The 17,638-nt window shown below is 40.6% G+C and overlaps 1 protein-coding gene across 1 annotated transcript; it reads right to left on the bottom strand.

Annotated features, from left to right (window-relative positions):
• Window positions 1–2,745: 2,745 nt before the first annotated feature.
• EMC7 (ER membrane protein complex subunit 7) lies at window positions 2,746–14,328 on the bottom strand. Its single transcript, XM_089521990.1, has 5 exons — window positions 13,979–14,328; window positions 11,466–11,585; window positions 8,442–8,580; window positions 6,430–6,510; window positions 2,746–3,658 (listed from the first exon to the last, which is right to left on the bottom strand). The coding sequence occupies exons 1-5, from the start codon at window positions 14,242–14,244 to the stop codon at window positions 3,506–3,508; spliced, it is 759 nt and encodes a 252-aa protein (XP_089378116.1). The 5' UTR covers window positions 14,245–14,328; the 3' UTR covers window positions 2,746–3,505.
• Window positions 14,329–17,638: the final 3,310 nt, after the last annotated feature.

Here is a 17,638-nt window from a genome sequence, read left to right as displayed (position 1 = left end):
TGCATTATTGGCAACCTGCCTTGTCACACTTTTGCTTCCCCAAGGTCTCATACTGGCACCATGCTGTTTATATGCCGGTGTGATGATGCACACTTTCTGCATTAAGATGAAGTATTGGAGCTTCCTTTTGCTCTGGTTTCTCATTCCAGAGTTCAGCTTCATGTCAATTTCCACATGGTTTTGGGTTGTATGTCATCTAAACAGCTTGGTTTCAAGTCGATTTGAAGCAGCTTTATTTTGCCATTGCAGACAACCCCTTAGATGTAAACCTTAAACAGCTGGAACTTTTTGTGACTTCTCTGGTGACCTTCTCAAGTATAGAAAAAATACCCAGTGCAGACACTCATAACCATTTCCTCAGGTTTACATATCAGCTAAGCACCTCATAACATCCACACCACTTCATCCACAACTTTTAAGGTGAAAGTTTAGCAGCTGAATGTATTTTAATAGAAAGACTCCTCTCCCAGTTGCCTAATATCAGACAGGTAACAAAATGTCCCTTCCTTTAGTTACTTTGTTTGATGGGATAGTAAATATAGCTGAGTTCATTTTTCCTTTTCCAGACAAGGTGGCCGTATCAGAGAGAACTGATCCTCTCTGGACTTGTCAGTGCAAACCCAGAGAATATTTCTAGAGAAAGTCAAATCTCTTTGGGTGACAAATTCACATCCTTTGTAATATCCATTTAATGACACAAGAACTCATCAAATACTGTTTAAACAATGCAATGCAATTCTACTTGGGTCTGCCCTTTACTTGAAGACCAGTACCCCCCACCATAGAGTATATATATAACCAGGGGGTGCGGGGACCAAAGCTAGCACAAGAGGGAAACCCTGTTCTCCAATAGTAATTGGGAACCCTAGTATATGTTTGCTTGTCCTGGCTATTGGAAAAGAAGGGTAAGCACATCATTGAGGCTCCAAACAAACTACTGTATATACTCATGTATAAGTCTAGAAATTTTAGTCAAAAATTGGCCTAGAAAAACCTGAGCCAACGTATCTATGGTTCAAAGTATGTATTATACTATAACTCTTATTTAAAAAGGAGTAATCTCCTGCTGAAAATCAAGAGTGTAATCTATCCTGGAAGCACCAGTCCTTCTGTATTTTCTTATACATCCAGCCTTCAGTGTGAGCACAAAGTTATGCCTGCTGGAATTTTTAAAGTTCTTTGGTATTGTTTCCTTTGCTTCATTCTTTACATTCTTTCTTACACGCCCCTAACTTTTACCCTCGACTTATCCATGGGCCATATAAAAAGCCCTAATTTTGGCCCCAAAACCTGCCCTCGACTTCTACATGAGGTTGAGTATATATGGTAAAAAAAGGTTTCATTAAGTTGTATCTTCAATAAAGAAGCTGGATTCAAGTTAGAACTGAGCTCCCAAGCTATGGCTGTTACATCCATATGGAGTGTTCTGATCAAGACAATAAATTTGTTGTTTTGCCATCAATCATAGCTGAAGCACTGAAGGCAGGAGACAGCAGCATCTATATTAGGAAAAAACAACAGGTGTATGTTGACCTTAGGCCTAAGGCAGAGGTGGCTAACATGCATACCTGTAGATGCTGATTACAGCCTCATCACCCTTCATCATTTGCCAGGTCTAATGGGAGTCAGAGTTAAATATTCATCTGTAGGACAAGGTGTCTACTGTTGGCCTACATTGACTTAATTCAACTGCTGGTCCCAGCTAAAATAGACCTACTGAATTAATGATATACAGCAATTATTCCAATGTGTCTGAGACTGGTGATTGGATTTACACATTAGAATCATGGAATCATAGAGCTGGAAGAGACCTGAAGGGCCATCCAGTCCAACCCCCTGCCAGGCAGGAAGGCACAATCCAAGCACCCCCCAAAGATGTTCATCTGGCCTGTTTAAAAATTTCCAAAGGAGGAGACTCCATCACACTCCAAGGGAGTGTATTCCACTGTCAAACAGCTCTTAATGTCAGGAGGTTCCTCCTAATGTTTAGGTGGAATCTCTTTTCCTGTAGTTTACATCCATTGTTTCATGTCCTTATCTCCGGAGCAGCAGAAAACAAGGTTGCTCAGCCTTAATGTTAAATCCCTTCAAAAAACTTAACAGGGCTATCATATCACCTCTTAACTGACTCTTCATCAGTCTACACAGACCCAGCTCCCTAAGCCACTCCTCATAGGGGATGGTTTCTGGACCTTTCACCATTTTGGTTGCCCTCCAGCTTATCAACATCTTTTTTTAAATTGTGGTGCCCAGAACTGGGCACAGTATTCCACACGAGGCCTAAGCAATATCTGCAGGCCCATGGATGTTCACATTACAAACCAGAAGTTTTTAAGCTGTGGATGATCATGCTTAAGCTGTGGATTGCCGGCTCTACTAGACAGCAAAAGATCTGAAAACCAAGAAGTTATTGGGGGAGTTGGTTATAGTTAGCCTAGAAAAGAACACCAAGTTGTGATATGATAGCCATCTTCCAACATTTAAAGGGCTTTCACACAAACTTATTTCCTGCTATTCCAGAGTGGTGAGCTGAATCAATGAAAGTAAATTACAAAAAATTCTGACAAAACATTAGAAAGATATTCCTGATGTTAAATGCTATTCAGCAGTTCAAACACCTACCCTAGAAAATGGACTCTGCTGACTTGATTTGTACCAAGGATGCTTTATCTGTGGATCAGCAGGCATCCCTTCCAAATTTACAATCTACCATTTTATGGCAAACTCTAGAAATGTGGTGGCAACTGTGTTTCAACCACAAGATTTATTAGTGGGCTAACGAGTAAGGGCAATTAGAGTTATTTAGAAAGCTTTTGTTAAAATAGTCTTGTGTCAGAGAGAGCAGTCTGCACAGGAACATGGTGTGTGTGTTCATCCATCGAGGTATGGCTTTCTCCAGAAGAATTTCAGTAGTAAAAAAGAAAAGAAAAAGAAAAAAGAAATGTTCACTATTCCACAACGAACTGTCATGGGAATTTGAGAATTAGAACAAATAAGCAGACAGCCTAAACATATGTGGGACTGCAGGTTCTATCATAGCAGTGAAATAAAAATCCAAAAATCTTGCTACCAAATTCTGTGTGCAATCCTAAGTCATACATATTAAGAAAATATTGTGAAAATATAGGCTATGCAGTAAAGAACAATACATCATTATTAAATACTACTTTCTATTCTTTAAATAAAATACTTTACAGTGATTGTTTTAAGAATCATCAATATATTGCACATAATTTAATTTTTTTTAATATCCTTCTCTACAAAGGAGTTAAGTCTTCATCTGTTTTGACCTTACAGAGATACAGAATTAAAGCAATGTCCCTTCATGCATGTGCTTAAAGAACAAGATTTAAATAGGTTAAAAAGCTACACCACATACAACAGTTGTATCATATCCAATTTCATATTGGATTAAGGTTACAATAGTGGCTTTTTGTTCTTCCACAGAACGTACAGATACCACATAACAGAGCTGTGCAAATTGTGGTTCCAAGAGAAGAAACAACTATCTCCTTTTTCCTGCACCACTTTTCCCTGTTTTACTGCTACCACCACTAGATTTGCTAGAAGATTTTGAAGAGAAAAGTCTTGTCATGAACTCTGACACATCAGGCAGCTCATGGTTAGAATTTAACATATTCATCGATTGTTCCATTTCCTAGACACACAGAAAAACAGAGAGAAGAAAGTGTAAGTAAAAACCATTTCCAAATCCTAACAAAAGTTACATTTAGTGGGCTAGCTGTTCTCTGAATAGATAGGCCATTTTGCAGCTGGTCTCTACTATACAGCCCCACTACACTACAGACTCCTTTATACAGCCAGAGCTTAAATGAAAACTCCCCAAGAAATTTGTTGCAATATGTAAATATGAAAAGAAAAGTCTAAAAGCAAGAAAGCAAAAACAACCCTGTCTAAAGTAGCTTTACAGGACAAAGGTTTGCTACGAGAAGTTAATATGTACTGTTAAAATTTCTCCCCATTTTAAATCTGAGTGTAAACAGAAGCTGTTAAAATATTGTTTTAAACAGCAAGAACTAGTATTCTAACATATGTATTTTGAAACTAATTTTGCAAAATAAACCATTTCTCCTTTAAACAGTATCAGCAAATATCAGAAAGAGACTGAGTCTTTTCTGTATGGCAGAGATAGGTAAACTATGTCCCTCCCCCACCAATACTGTTATGGAAGTTGTGGAACAACTATTATCCCTTACTACTGATTAAGTTGGCTTGATAGTAGCTGAAATCCAACAATATCTGGTTGACCATTGGTTTCCCAGTTCTGCTACATGGACAAACTGATCTCACTGTAACTTATGTTAGAGCATAATAGATGCTTTAACTTTTTCCAGCATTTGAAAACTAAAATGGAACATTTTACATTCATTCTAGCCTATCCAATTTCTTTCAAAGATGTGCATCGAAAAAGTTTTCCAGTAGATAATCAATATATGGCTCAAGAAAGCAACCTACATGTGGGTTCAGCAAATGAAGGATGCTCAATTCAATCAGCTTATAGTCAGCTGATTTTCTACTTTTTAGCCCTTATTAAATATTTGCAGTGTAATCATAGGCACATACACTCCCCCTTTTGTCAATGGGGCTTTTTCCTAGGCAAGAATGCAAAGGACTTCTCAAGATACAGACTACACTGCTGATTGATATAACTTGAAAATAGCCTAACACCTGTAAAGAACTACTGAAGACAGTGGTCATTCAGAAGAAAGGGAAATAACTGAACTCCCCAAAGCAGACACCAGAGACAGACAGTAAACATTGCTAAACAGGGAAGATTTAGTAAACACCTTGAATCTCCATTTTGCTCTAGCCTTCCGCTACTCAGCATAACACAATGTGAAAGGACAATAAATTAGGATAATTTAATAAGTATAATATTCTAGACTTCTAGTTACCATGGATTTGTCAGAGCAAAATGTGCCTAGAACATGAGTTCCTATTTTAATCTTACATGGAAAGAGAAGGTGTCAATATAAAATGGCAGAAAGTGTTGAAAGGTATTTACAGTGTAGGAAGAGACTATTAGCTTCTTTGTTCTATGAACCAAAACTAGTTACAATATTTTCATGATGAAATAGTGACTGAACTATACTTTGCCAGAATTATCATAACATGGTGATCATACAAGAAGTATGTTGCACATGTTCACCATTCAATATACATATTAATTATTTCTGTCCAGCTTGTTTTTTTGGGAGCTGCTGTGGTATAGTGGTTTGTACCTGAGGGGGAATTTGAACTCTGGAGACCCGGGTTCAAATCCCCCCTCAGCCACGGAAAGCCACTCAGCCATGGCAAGTTACAATTTCTCAGTTTCAGATTAAGGCAAAGACAAGAACAAATCTTGGCAAGAAAGCCCCAGGATGGGGTTGCCATAAATCAAAAAATGACTTGAAAGCACAAAACAGTTGGTCTTTTGGATTATCATCTCCTACAGAGCTCCCATAGCCCACAGGAATCATCACCAACAATGAATCTTTAAGTAGCTCCTATACCTGCTAATGAAAAGGAGGGGGCATTTTTGGCCGATTCCCAAATAAACTTGGTTGAAGTTAAATGTGCTGCAACAGCCTCTGCTGCTCCCACCAGTTGGCCTTCCAAACACAGCTTTCTATCATCCTTCAAAAGACATAGAAGGATAAGCTGAGGAGTCCCTATATGGCTGCTGTCGGGATGGAACCATAAACTTCAGAGCATATTATAGTTCATTTTGTGGATGGGACAAGAAGGCTGAACACTACAGGCGTATTAAGGCCATTAAGCAGTTAAAATAAACATGTGAAGAGAGTTTACAGATCAATGTCCCCCACCACACCTTGTTTTCTTCAGGTGAGCAACACTGAAAAAGAGAAATCTCCAGCACAAATGTAACTTCTTTTCAGAGTTAAACCCTCTGATCTTTCAGGTTTCTAGAAAGGGAGAGGAATTTCAAGCTACTGCTCTCCATGTGAAGAGAGCAACAATGGAAGGAAGCAGCTTTTGCCTGTTCCCATGTTCAGGTTTTCTCCTTCTGCTCTCCTGACTTGATGAAAGAAAGGAGACTGTCTAACATTTAAACTTATGGGCTACAAGTTCATTAAGTCTTTCTACATTTGGCTTGATTTTGCTGTATTAAGCCCTTTCAAATGCAACCCTTCTGTTCTTTCACATTACCACTTTAGTCTGGATATAAAACACTGAAAAAAATAGCATATATACTGCATGTATAATTTATTCTATTTAGCATCTCTTAGAACCTAAATTTCCTGGAGCAAGTTTGGGATTATTAGCCATTACTGAAGGCTCATCTTTCCAGCTCACCACTGTATTTTAGCCTTCAAAACCATCAGTACTACTTGTGCATGTGTATGTGTGTGGGTGGGGGAATGTTATTCAGATATGACTAAACTGCAATATTAACTTACTCACCCGCCTCATATCAGGATCACTTGTATTGACAACTTTAGGCAGTAATACAAAGATCAGCAATGGAAGGATCATCATCATAACCTAAAACAGTAGAAATTCAAGAAGGTAAAGTTACTGTATATTTCAGTACAGTGCGCCCTCGTTATACGGGGACACTTTATACGTGGATTCAAGCATATGCTGGAAGCCCGCAATGGAAGTGAGGGAGCGCGTGCCAGAAGGAAATAATGATGCATGCTCCCGCGACTTGTGCCCCGCGTGCCACCGCCACGCCTCTGCGGGCACTAGCCCCATTCATTTGAATGGGGCTTGAGCATCCGCGTTTTTCCCTTACGCAGGGGGATCCAGAATGGATCCCACGCATAAGGAAAGGGCAGACTGTATGTTGATTAAGACACCATTGTGCTACCTACATTAATGTGCAGAAAGCAAATGCACTTTTTTCAAAGCTACAATAGTTGTATAAATAGTTAATATCATAGTCACTAGCATTAACACAGCAAATTATGACTAATGTGCATAAGCCTGGAACTTTCCATTGATCATCCCATCATTTAATGATCCTGTATAATAAACTAAAGCTGTATACTCCTCTCTATCAAAGAGTGATTACAAGTAATTAAGGAATTGAAGGGATAGGTACAGATCTCGAATTGGCCTAAATACACCTGATCCTGTCTGATCCTAGAAGCTAAGCAGGGTCAGCCTTGGCCAGTGCTCGGATGGAAGACTGCCAACAAATACTAAGTGCTCTAGGCTATATTTCAGAGGAAGGAACTGGCAAAACCACCTGAGTATCCCTTTGCCTAAGAAAACCCTATGAATATTTCATGGGGTTGCCACACCTTAACAGGCAACCTGAAGGCGCGCACACACACACACACACACAGAGATCTTGAAGCATCACAGTGCTATGAAACATTATGACCAAAGTGCAAACACCAACCTAGGTTACAAGCCTAGGTTTCAACTACAGTCAACATGTCTGCCAAATTACTATTCAGATTATGAGTCATATAAAAGCAAAACAGACAAATGCACACCAGAAAACTGTGTCCAAGTCTGCGTGCAATGGCCTTAATGACACTAACAAACTGGAGTGTATCTAGAGGATAACCAGGATAGGAAGGGACTTGGAAACTGAATTCTATAACATGAGTTGAGTATATTTAGCCTGGAGAAGAAAATATTTAAGACAGATGAGATAGCTGTCTTCAAGTATGTGAGGGGTTGTCATTATTATCTTGCTGCCTGTTGCTCCACAGAAAAGGAATGCAACTAACAAACAGATTTTTTTTGGGGGGAGGCATATAGACTCATTAACATATAGACTGCCTTAACAGGTTATGTAACCTAATTATCACAAAATGTTTTAGCAATATCTATCTTCAGTCCAATGAAGACTGAATTGCAAGTGAAGTAAGTAAACATCCTGGAGTATTAAAATGTATTGATAAATAGAAGTGTCTATTTGCAAGTTATCTCAAATGATCAGTTTAACATGCACTGAACAAATGTGAATAATGGAAGCAACCATAGTTGTTCTGGTAGGCAAGAAGTCCCAAACCTGTTTGAAGCACCAGCTCCAGGTTTCACATTCAGCTGCTCATACAAAAGCTGCAAGGATCTCAATTCAACACATAAGCAGCCTTACCATGGAGTAAATCACACTGAACTTAATGGGGCTTACGTCTGAGTAAACATACATAGGATTCTACTATAGATCTGTACAGTTTTATAACTATTTTGGTTTCTCCCAGTTCCCTGTAGCACATGAAATCCAGCTAAGCTAATGTAGCCATCTCTCTAGGGGTGCTTCTTTTACACTGCAGCTAGCTACCTGAAAACAAGTCTTGTTTAAACAGGCATTATCTCCCTCAAGGAATGACATAATGGTAAACTCCCTGTTCAGTGTTTACTCTCATTACTGCAGGTAGGGCTCTTGAAATTTAAATTAAAGAGGTAATCCACAGCAAACTAATTTATGTATACATGCTTTCTTCTATACATACCATGGGATTCATTAAGAAGTCTGTCCATCCCCAAGACTCTCTCTTTATGAAATAAGAAGGTGGTCCAGAAGATTTCATTTGAAGGGGATATGGCAGTCTGACTACTTCAGATGTTTTGATGTAATTTACATATCTTGCTCTGATGAAAGATTCAAAAATATGTTTATATAATTTTGTCACTAAAGCTCAACCACTTATTCTGACTCTATATGTTGCATCACCCAATGGTGTATTTATATTTAAAATGAAATCATAACAACAGTTAAACTGCTTAACAATCTTAAACTTTTACTGAGAAGTCCCACTAAAATCCCTAGCTGTGCGGTTATCAGTTCATACCAGTGATTTTGCAGTAGATGTGCATATAAATACAGCCATACTAGGCTATTTGGTACCACTTTATTTTGAAAGAGAGCTGAGAATGGTTTGCTTTGTCAGTAACACTGTAACCTCAAAGACAACAGTAGCATAACCTCTATTTTTGCAATATACTGAATTAACGTTTTGGAAAAAATATCAGACAAAATGATACTGCTAATTGCAGAGGTGACAAATGAGCACTGATCCACTGAAAAACAGTTAACACATAGTCCATGCTACACAATCAAAAAGCTCTTATGTGACAAGTGTTTATGTGCACAGTTGAATAACTATGCAAATATTCTCATAGAATTCAGAGGAAATATTTACACAAAGATTTCAAAATAAGTCTAAAATTCTCTTTACAATCTTTCTATGGCTATCTCACAAAACACATGGCAGCTTTGTTCATATTTACTTGTCATATGTTTGTTGTGGGATTTCCGGGCTATGTATCCAAAATATGAGTTTATTCCTCATATTTTGCCAGCATCTGTGGCTATTATCTTCAGCATCTGTGGCTGACATCTTTAACAACTTAATAGGAAAAATTATTATAGGGTATTATAGGAGCAGTAAAGTAGTAGGGACTATTCAGAAAATAAATAAATAATAAAACGTTTATTTCTATCCCACTTTTCTGTAATAAAACAATCAAAGCGGCTAACATAGATTAAAAACATCCAACATACAATATTATAATCCCCCCTAAAAAAGAATTAAAAACGTTACACTTAAAATTAATATAAAAATATGCTATTAATAACAACACAGACAATGGGCAAAATGGTAGAGCACATTGCAGAAATCAAGTCGTGAGGCTACCAGTGCATGTACTACTGTTTCAAGGTCTCCTGGTTCCAGGAAAGGGCATAGCTGGCGTATCAGCCGAAGCTGATAACAGGCACTCTTGACCGTCACATTCACCTGATTTGTCATCAAGAAGCACCCCCAGACTGCAAACACAGTCCTTTGAGAGAGCATGACCCCATCTAGGACTAGAGGTTGCAACCCAATACCCAGTTTAGGGGTCCCTACTGTAAGTACCTACATTTTGTCTGGATTCAGCTTGGGTCTGTTTTTCCTCATCCAATCCAACACCACCTCAAGACACTGATTGAGGGGAGAAATGCCATCTGTCATCGAGGCTGCTGACCAAGACATGGAGAAATATATTTGGGTGTCATCAGCATACTGATAACACCCCGCCCCATGTCTACGAATGATTTCTCCCAGCAGTTTCATATATATGTTAAATAGAAGGGAAAGGATGGTGCTCTGGGAAATGCCACAATTAAGCTCTATTATTGAGGAGCAACTGTCCCCAAGCATCACCCTCTGGAATCTGCCCAAGAGAAAGGAACGGAACCATTGCAACACAATGCCTTTGAGTCCTAACTCGCTCAGGCATTCCAAGAGGATGTTGTGATCTATCATATCGAAAGCCGCTGAGAAGTCTAAGAGCATGAACAGGGTCACACTTCCTCTGTCAATGGCCCTAGACCAAGGTCATCAGCCAAGGCAGCCATGGCAGTTTCCACCCCAGCCGGTTTGAAATGGATCTAGATAACTGGTTTTATCCAAGACCACTTGGAGTTGAAGTGCAATAGCCCTCTCGATCACCTTACTCAAAAATGGCAGATGGGAAACAGGCCTATACTTTTTCATATCCAGGGGGCCAAGGGAAGGTTTTTTCAGGAGCAGCCTAATGGCCGCTTCCTTCAAACAAGCTGGAACATTACCTTCCCTAAGGGATGCCCCGCTAAGAAATGTCATCAAGGCATCACCCCCCTGGATGGCCAACCATGACAGGCAGGGATCAAGAGGGCATGTCATCTTCTTCACCTTTCCAAAGATCTTGTCCGCATCATCGGTACTACCGACTCAAACCGACCCAGTCTAATCTCATTAACAGTTTTACTGGACACGCCATCAGTCGATTCTGCTCTAACACTAGCGCCCAAGTCAGCTCTTTCAAAGGGAAATCAAGGCTGCATCCACACTGCAAAATTAATGCTGCTTGACATCACTTTAAATGCCATGGCTCAATGCTATGGAATTCTGGGATTTATAGTTTTGTGAGATATTTAGCCTTCTGTCAGAGCGCTCTGGTGCCACGACAAACTACAAATCCCAGGTTTCCACAGGATGGAGCCATGGTAGTTAAAGTAATGTCAAACTGAATTACTTCTGCAGTATGGCAGCAGCCAAGTCTGCAGTGGAACATACAGTTGAAAACATGTACCTTCTGGCAACACAGCTTTTCACAAGTTGCCCAATCAGCTTGTTAAAGGAAAAATCCAATTAATTTTTATCTCATGTACAAACATTACAGGCAGTATAGGCAGAGAAGTGCAGATAAATGAAGATCAATATTTCAATAACCTAAGTTAATGAAGAATTCATTTAAAAGTTATAGTCTGTGAAGCTTGTTATAGTAGGTCGATTATTGTGTATTACAATTTCCTGTTCTTCTCTGCAATTAGCAGTATCATTTTTTCTGAAATGGGAAGCAAACTATATGGGACATGTAGCATCAAGAAACTATTCCATTGGTGAAAAACGAATGCACAAGACTAAAGAACAACCAGCCCTGGTCCTTTGGCACTGTATCATACATACCATAGTAATATGATTTAACATTTAATTTTTTGAAAATCCTACCTCATTTTCCCTTTTGAAGTGATGTCCACTCGTACTGGTTCAAATTTATAAGCTGGCGATATAACCTCAACTACATAAGATCCAGAAGGAATATCATGAACCACAAAACTTCCATCTGTCCTGATAAAATGAGAATAATCCAGATTTAACTTTACCACAAAAGAGATAAAATATTTTTAAGATTTCACTGACATTTTAAATGCCACAACACAGCAAAATCTTGATAGATCACAACAAATGTAGGATTGGCCAATTTGAACCATGGTGTAAACTTAGACTGCATCTGCATGGCAGAAATAATCTGGTTTGACACCACTTTAACTGCCATAGCTCAAAGTTATGGAACTCTTATGAGACATTTGTGAGACATTTAGCCTTCTCTGTCAGACAGCAATGGTGCCACCACAAACTATCATTCCCAGAATTCAATAGCATTGAGCCAGGGCAGTTAAATTGATGTCAAATTGGCTGTACAGATGCAGCCTTAATGACTTTAAAATCATTTTTTAAAATTAATTATCCATATTTTTAATGTCTGGCTATTATTACTATTTTCCAACTCTGTTACTGGAACAACAATAACTGTTTGAATTTAAATATTTTAACTTAACAGTTTATTAGCAGCTATTCATTGTTAAACCAGTATCCAGAGTCATCTGCTTTTAAATCACTTGATTTTATACTGTAAGAATGCCATTCATAAACAAATCCTTCAAGCAACATATGTTTATTAAAACCAACCTGCTTTAAAAGAGCACTTTTTATAGAACAATAATTATTTAAGCTAGTGACCATACCATCTGAACTGCATTTTGCTACTTGATTTTCTGATTTTGTTCTATACTGGTGTAGTCCTATATGCCTATGTATAGGTTACCAACATGTCAATGTCATTCCCAAAGTGTCATTGAAATCATACCAAAGTCTTTGTTAACTTTGGGCTGTTAGTGCTAAAGCACATCCAAACACAAGAGATGGAGAATGCCTGGGCTGCAAATAAGTTGAGCTGAAACTGACTATGTGTATTACATCTTTCTTCTCCTGGTGAAACCTCTCAAGGGCTGCATCCGCACTGCAGAAATAATCCAGTTTGACACCGCTTTAACTTCCCTGGAATTCTGGGAACTGTACTTCTGTGAGACATTGAGCCTTCTCTGTCAGAGCACTCTGGTGCCACAATAAAGACAGTTCCCAGAATTCCCTAGCATTGAGCCTGGGGAGTTAAAGCAGTCCTAAACTGCATTACTTCTGCAGTCTGTTTTGGACCTCAGTTTATGATACTAGTATCACTTTTCTGATGTACATAATTGCATTCAGCCACCTTCTGTCCAACCGCGACGTCCGTCTGTTGGGGGTGCTCTGTCTAGATGACCGAATTCCACTCTTACAGTGCTGCCACTCCACTTTAACTGCTCTGCCTGCCTCCTGTTGCAGTCTGGCATTTGCAGTTTAAAGAGGGGCATTTAGAAGTCTCAGCCAGGGAGATCTTAGGCCTCTCTGAACTACAAATCCCAGAATGCAACAGGAGGCAGCCAGAGCAGTCAAAGTGGAATAGCAGCGCTGCAAGAGCGGAGCGCAGTGATGTGGCTAGCCTTCCTGCATGGCAGAAAACAGGTTGGACTGGATAGTCCTTGAGGTCTCCTCCATCTCTAGGCTTTTAGGATTCTCTAAAGCAGTTATTCTGCCCAAACTGACCATGGCTTGACGTTTGACTATTTTTTCTAATCTTTAAACTCTTTTAATTCTAGCGATTGCTTAATTGTTATTTTATTGTAGTACGGCTGGGGGGAGGGAATTAATGGGGAGTATTTTAACTGTATGCTGTATTTTATATTGTGTTTCCATTTGGTTTTATAAGCCGCCTTGACCCTGTGGGAGAGGTGGCATATACGCTCATCCCGCCGTATCTGATTATTCACGGATTTGATTCATATGTCCTCTCTAGCAATATCTAGGTCCTCCAGTTCAACTCTATGGTCAACTTTAACTAAAGGTGGCACTAAAGGACCTAGAGATTCCTAGAGAGAATGCTCTACTGGGCCTTTGTAGCTCCTCCAGCGCAGTCCTATGGCCAGGGTCTGTGGGACGTTGACCAGAGTTGCCCTGGAGGACCTAGAGATCCCTACAGAGGCGTTGTCGTTCTTTGCGGTTTCCCCATGCTGACGGGGCTCCTAGCGAATAGGGAGGGACGAGTGTACGTAACATTTATGATCATTATTATTCTTCCCAAGCCCTGGTTTTTTGGACTCCAGCTCCCAGAAGCCTCAGCCACCTCGGCCAACGGTTTGGGATTCTGGGAGCTGAAGTCCGAAAGTCTGGAGGACCACTTGCTCCAATGGTCCCCTAACTGCCCTCTTCTAAGGGACCTTTGGACTTCAGCTCCCAGAATCCCTCGCTGTGGGCCAACGCGGCCGAGGCTTCTGGGGGATGGAGTCCACGCTCTCTTAAAAGGGCACTCAGTGGTGGGGACCACTGCTGTACAGAAAGGTCGGGAGGGCAGCCAGGCCACTCACTTGAGGAAGCCGACGTGCTCCTCGCCGTCCACCTGCACCCGGCCCCCCGCGATCCAGTCCTGGGGCTTCACCCCGGGAACCACCGCCCGGCCCTCGATCTTAAACCTCTCCCCGAAGGAGGAGGAGGAGGAGGCGGCAACAGAGGCAGAGGAGGCCAGGGCCTCCCCGCTGCCTGCCCCGGTCACCTCCGAGGCCCATGACCCGGCCAGGAGCAGCAGGAGCAGCGTCGTCGTCGTCGCCCCAAGGCAGCCGGGCCAAGCCGCCATCGCCTGAAATACCGGTCTACAGCCGGCGAGCGGAAGGAAAGAAAGACGCGGCGCGCGCCTCCGCGCATGCGCTCTGCCGCCCAACTCCTTGGCTCCGGAGGCAGGCAAGGCGCGCACGCGCGGTAGGGTTGGGGGGCGTGGTCGGGCGCCGTCACGTGACAAGCAAAGCCGGAACCGTTTTTGCCCCCGTCTTCTTTACTCTCACAAGCTCCTCCCAAGTTACCTTACATCCGGGTGTTTTACGGGCGCCATTTTAGATGGGTCTCCCCCCCCCTCAGGGCGGAAGTGAGCTGTATTTATATGTCATTTATACAAATGTGTGTGTCTCTTAATCCCAAGTCTTTGGTTAATAAGAATTAAAAAATAAAACACAAAACTCTTTTAATTGACCCGACCATTGTGTTCCACGCAGTCAATTAAAAGAGCTTTATTTTGTATTTTATTTATTTTATTAACCAAAGGCTGCTGGGATTAAATATATAAATGGCATATATAACAGCAACAATACAAGACGAAAAAGAAAAAGAGATTGATAATATCTGTTATGAAACAACAGTAAAAAAAGGCTTCCAATAATAAGGGCATTGTCACTTGGAAAATAAAGTATCTGAGTCTCTCCCATACAAGTGTCTGCTTACGCCACAAAGTTATTATGTTCCCATCAAGAAGATAAGGCTTTCCTGCGAAGAAGAGATGATGGCCCTGCTTTCCCCCTGATCTGGGCAGGGGCTGAGCCTGGGCTGGGGCCAGGTGTTATTATCACACAGCTCCCTGTCGGGAAAAGATCTCAATGGTCTGACTCAGTATAAAGCAGTTTCCTACGTTTCTAAAGAAACCTACACCTAGAATTCACTGGGCTTCCTTCAAAACAAAATGAGTAATTTTGTTGACTGAGCGTAGATGCAAATGCTAAGTGAAATCAAGTTCACAGCCTTAAAAATGATTTGACCAGAAGGACATTTGCACGATAAAGGTTAAAAGTGCATAGTATGGGAATACATACATTAAACACTGTGAAATCCTGTATTATATAGGCGTACCTCAGTTAACAAAACCTCTGACAAAGAAGCTCCTTTTCACAAAGTCTTTGCATGGGAGCCCAGGCCAGCCCCCCGTCTTCTCCTTTTTCTAGATGGAGGTTTTCTTACAGTAGTTTTTTGTGGGTTTTAGGGCTATGCAGCCATGTTCTAGAAGAGTTTATTCCTGACGTTTTGCCAGCATCTGTGGCTGGCATCTTCAGAGAATGCTGGCATGGAAAGGAGTTGGGTATGTATATACTGTGTGACCCTGGGAAGACAGGAGTGATTTGTATGTATATTGTTCTATTGGTGATGGCAGGCCTCAGGCTGGGAGGCTAATGCAAAAGAGGATTAGTGTCTGCTAATTGGTGATCATTATCTGCTGGGATAATGACTAGCACATCCAAAAATAGCAGTGTTCCTTCCTTTTCTTTTTCCATAGTGAATTGGATGTTGGAGTGGATGTTCATATTCCTGAACCATCTAAACCATGCCACAAACCATCCTGGGCATAAAATACTGTTTGAAAACACTGAAATTCTGGACCATGCCAACCACTACCGTGTCAGGATGCACAGGGAAGCCATTGAAATCCACAAACGTCTGGATAATTTCAACCGGAAAAAAGAAACCCTTAAAGTGAACAAAATTTGGCTACCAGTCCTGAAGAACAGCAAAATAAGGACTCAGCAAATGCAAATGGGAAACCACTCAGAGTCAGGGGCTTTCCCAGCAGATAATGATCACCAATTAGCAGACATTAATCCTCTTTTGCATTAGCCTTCCAGCCTGAGGACTGACATCAGCACAGAACAATACACATGCAAATCACTCCTGCATTCCCAGGCTCACACAGTATATATAGACCCACTTTTTCCAGGCAAAGCATTCTCTGAAGATGCCAGCCACAGATGCTGGCGAAATGTCAGGAAGAAACTCTGCTAGAACATGGCCACATAGCCCTAAAAACCCACAAAAAACTGTGGATGCCGGCCATGAAAACCTTCAAGTTTTGTTGCAGTATTGGCACAGAGAGTAAAGGAGGGCTGAAGAAAGACTTTTGGCATTGCATCAAGATGTTTGCTGTAAACAGTGCGATCAAATTTGACCTGGGAAAGAATGGGATTTCACTGAAGGTGATCCTACAGTATCTGTGTGTGCTTACAAAAAAAAAAAACCAAAAACCCAAAAACCAGGCAAGGTAAACTACTGTCTGCAGAATCACTTACTGAGCATGTGTGAAGAGCAAAACAGAAAGAAAAGAGGGAAAGCAGATGATTAGCCTGCCTCACCAGTTACCCTGGCATGTTGAAAAAAGCATAGATCTGTAAGTTTTGCCACCGCAAGGGAAATTGTGAAAAATATGGAGGCTGTTGAAAGAAAAAAATCATTCTAATAAACATTTTGGATGAAACTTTCAAGTAGTTTTTAGAAGATTCATTTTTTTTAATTGTTTTTTTCTGCAAGACTTACCTGACCTGGCTGTTTCACCTCTCATGTGCACAATGTTAGTTTGCAATAAAAAGTTTGCTGCAGCAAGTTGAACTGCTCTTCTTTTTTGTGGTGGAGAAACCTGTCCCTATACTTCCCATGCTATTTCTATTTTTGATACTGAAGTTTCTGTTAAAGAAGTAAAGACCAGGACCCTCATCTGCTTCATTAACTGAGGTATACCTGTACTGAATTACAAAATAAACTCAAGTGAAACTAACTGTAGAGGACAGCAAGAGTGCTAAAAGGCATACATCCAGTTTTGAAAATGCCCTGCTTTTTCAGTGTGGATCTTTTATATTACTATTAAAATATATATAAAGAAGAGATGTGAAAAAAATGGATTTATTATTTTTCATACAAACTAAACTTGTGGTGAGTCATGTTGTTGTTATCTTAATAGCAAATTACTAAACATATAAACATTTGCATGTGGTGTACTACTGCTAGTCATGATTGAAACTTCTATAATTTTTGATGTACTATTACAGTCTTTCTGTCCATAATGGAAATATCGTGTAGACAAGGCAAACTACTTACTGTTAGTTAACCACAAGGTTGCCTTGCATTGTACTGTATCTACTAAGTGCCACGCGAGAGTACAGGCACACCTTATTTTAAGGCACTTTAGTAAAGAACACTTTACCAATATGGCTCTTTTCAGTTGTACAGTACTGTGGAGTGTTGCTTTGGTATCTGGCATTTACAAATGATTATGTAAATATGTTTTTAGTCTTTTATATGCTTTAAGGCAACACAGTGGTCCCTACACATTCACTGGGGTTAGGGGTGAAGGTAGGCTTGCCATATCCCGCCTGGGGGCGGGACTTTCCCGGTTTGGGGTGGGGCCACACAGTCCCCATGGCTGTGTGCCACCCTCCCCA

This window comes from Sceloporus occidentalis, unplaced genomic scaffold (genome assembly GCF_023333645.1).
Source record: "Sceloporus occidentalis isolate IW3139 unplaced genomic scaffold, rSceOcc1.0.p SCAF_4, whole genome shotgun sequence".
In the NCBI taxonomy this organism is placed as follows: domain Eukaryota; kingdom Metazoa; phylum Chordata; class Lepidosauria; order Squamata; family Phrynosomatidae; genus Sceloporus; species Sceloporus occidentalis.
The sequence above is the reverse complement of the archived record's forward strand: the minus strand, read 5'-3'. Positions and strand labels throughout refer to the sequence as shown.

Excerpts from the sequence above, each read along its gene's own strand:
- EMC7 (XM_089521990.1), bottom strand. The coding sequence starts at position 14,244 with ATGGCGGCTTGGCCCGGCTGCCTTGGGGCGACGACGACGACGCTGCTC. Across the intron at positions 11,586-13,978 it reads GAGCACGTCGGCTTCCTCAA|GACAGATGGAAGTTTTGTGG; the intron begins GTGAGTGGCCTG and ends TCATTTTATCAG. Across the intron at positions 8,581-11,465 it reads ACTTCAAAAGGGAAAATGAG|AGCAAGATATGTAAATTACA; the intron begins GTAGGATTTTCA and ends ATCTTTCATCAG.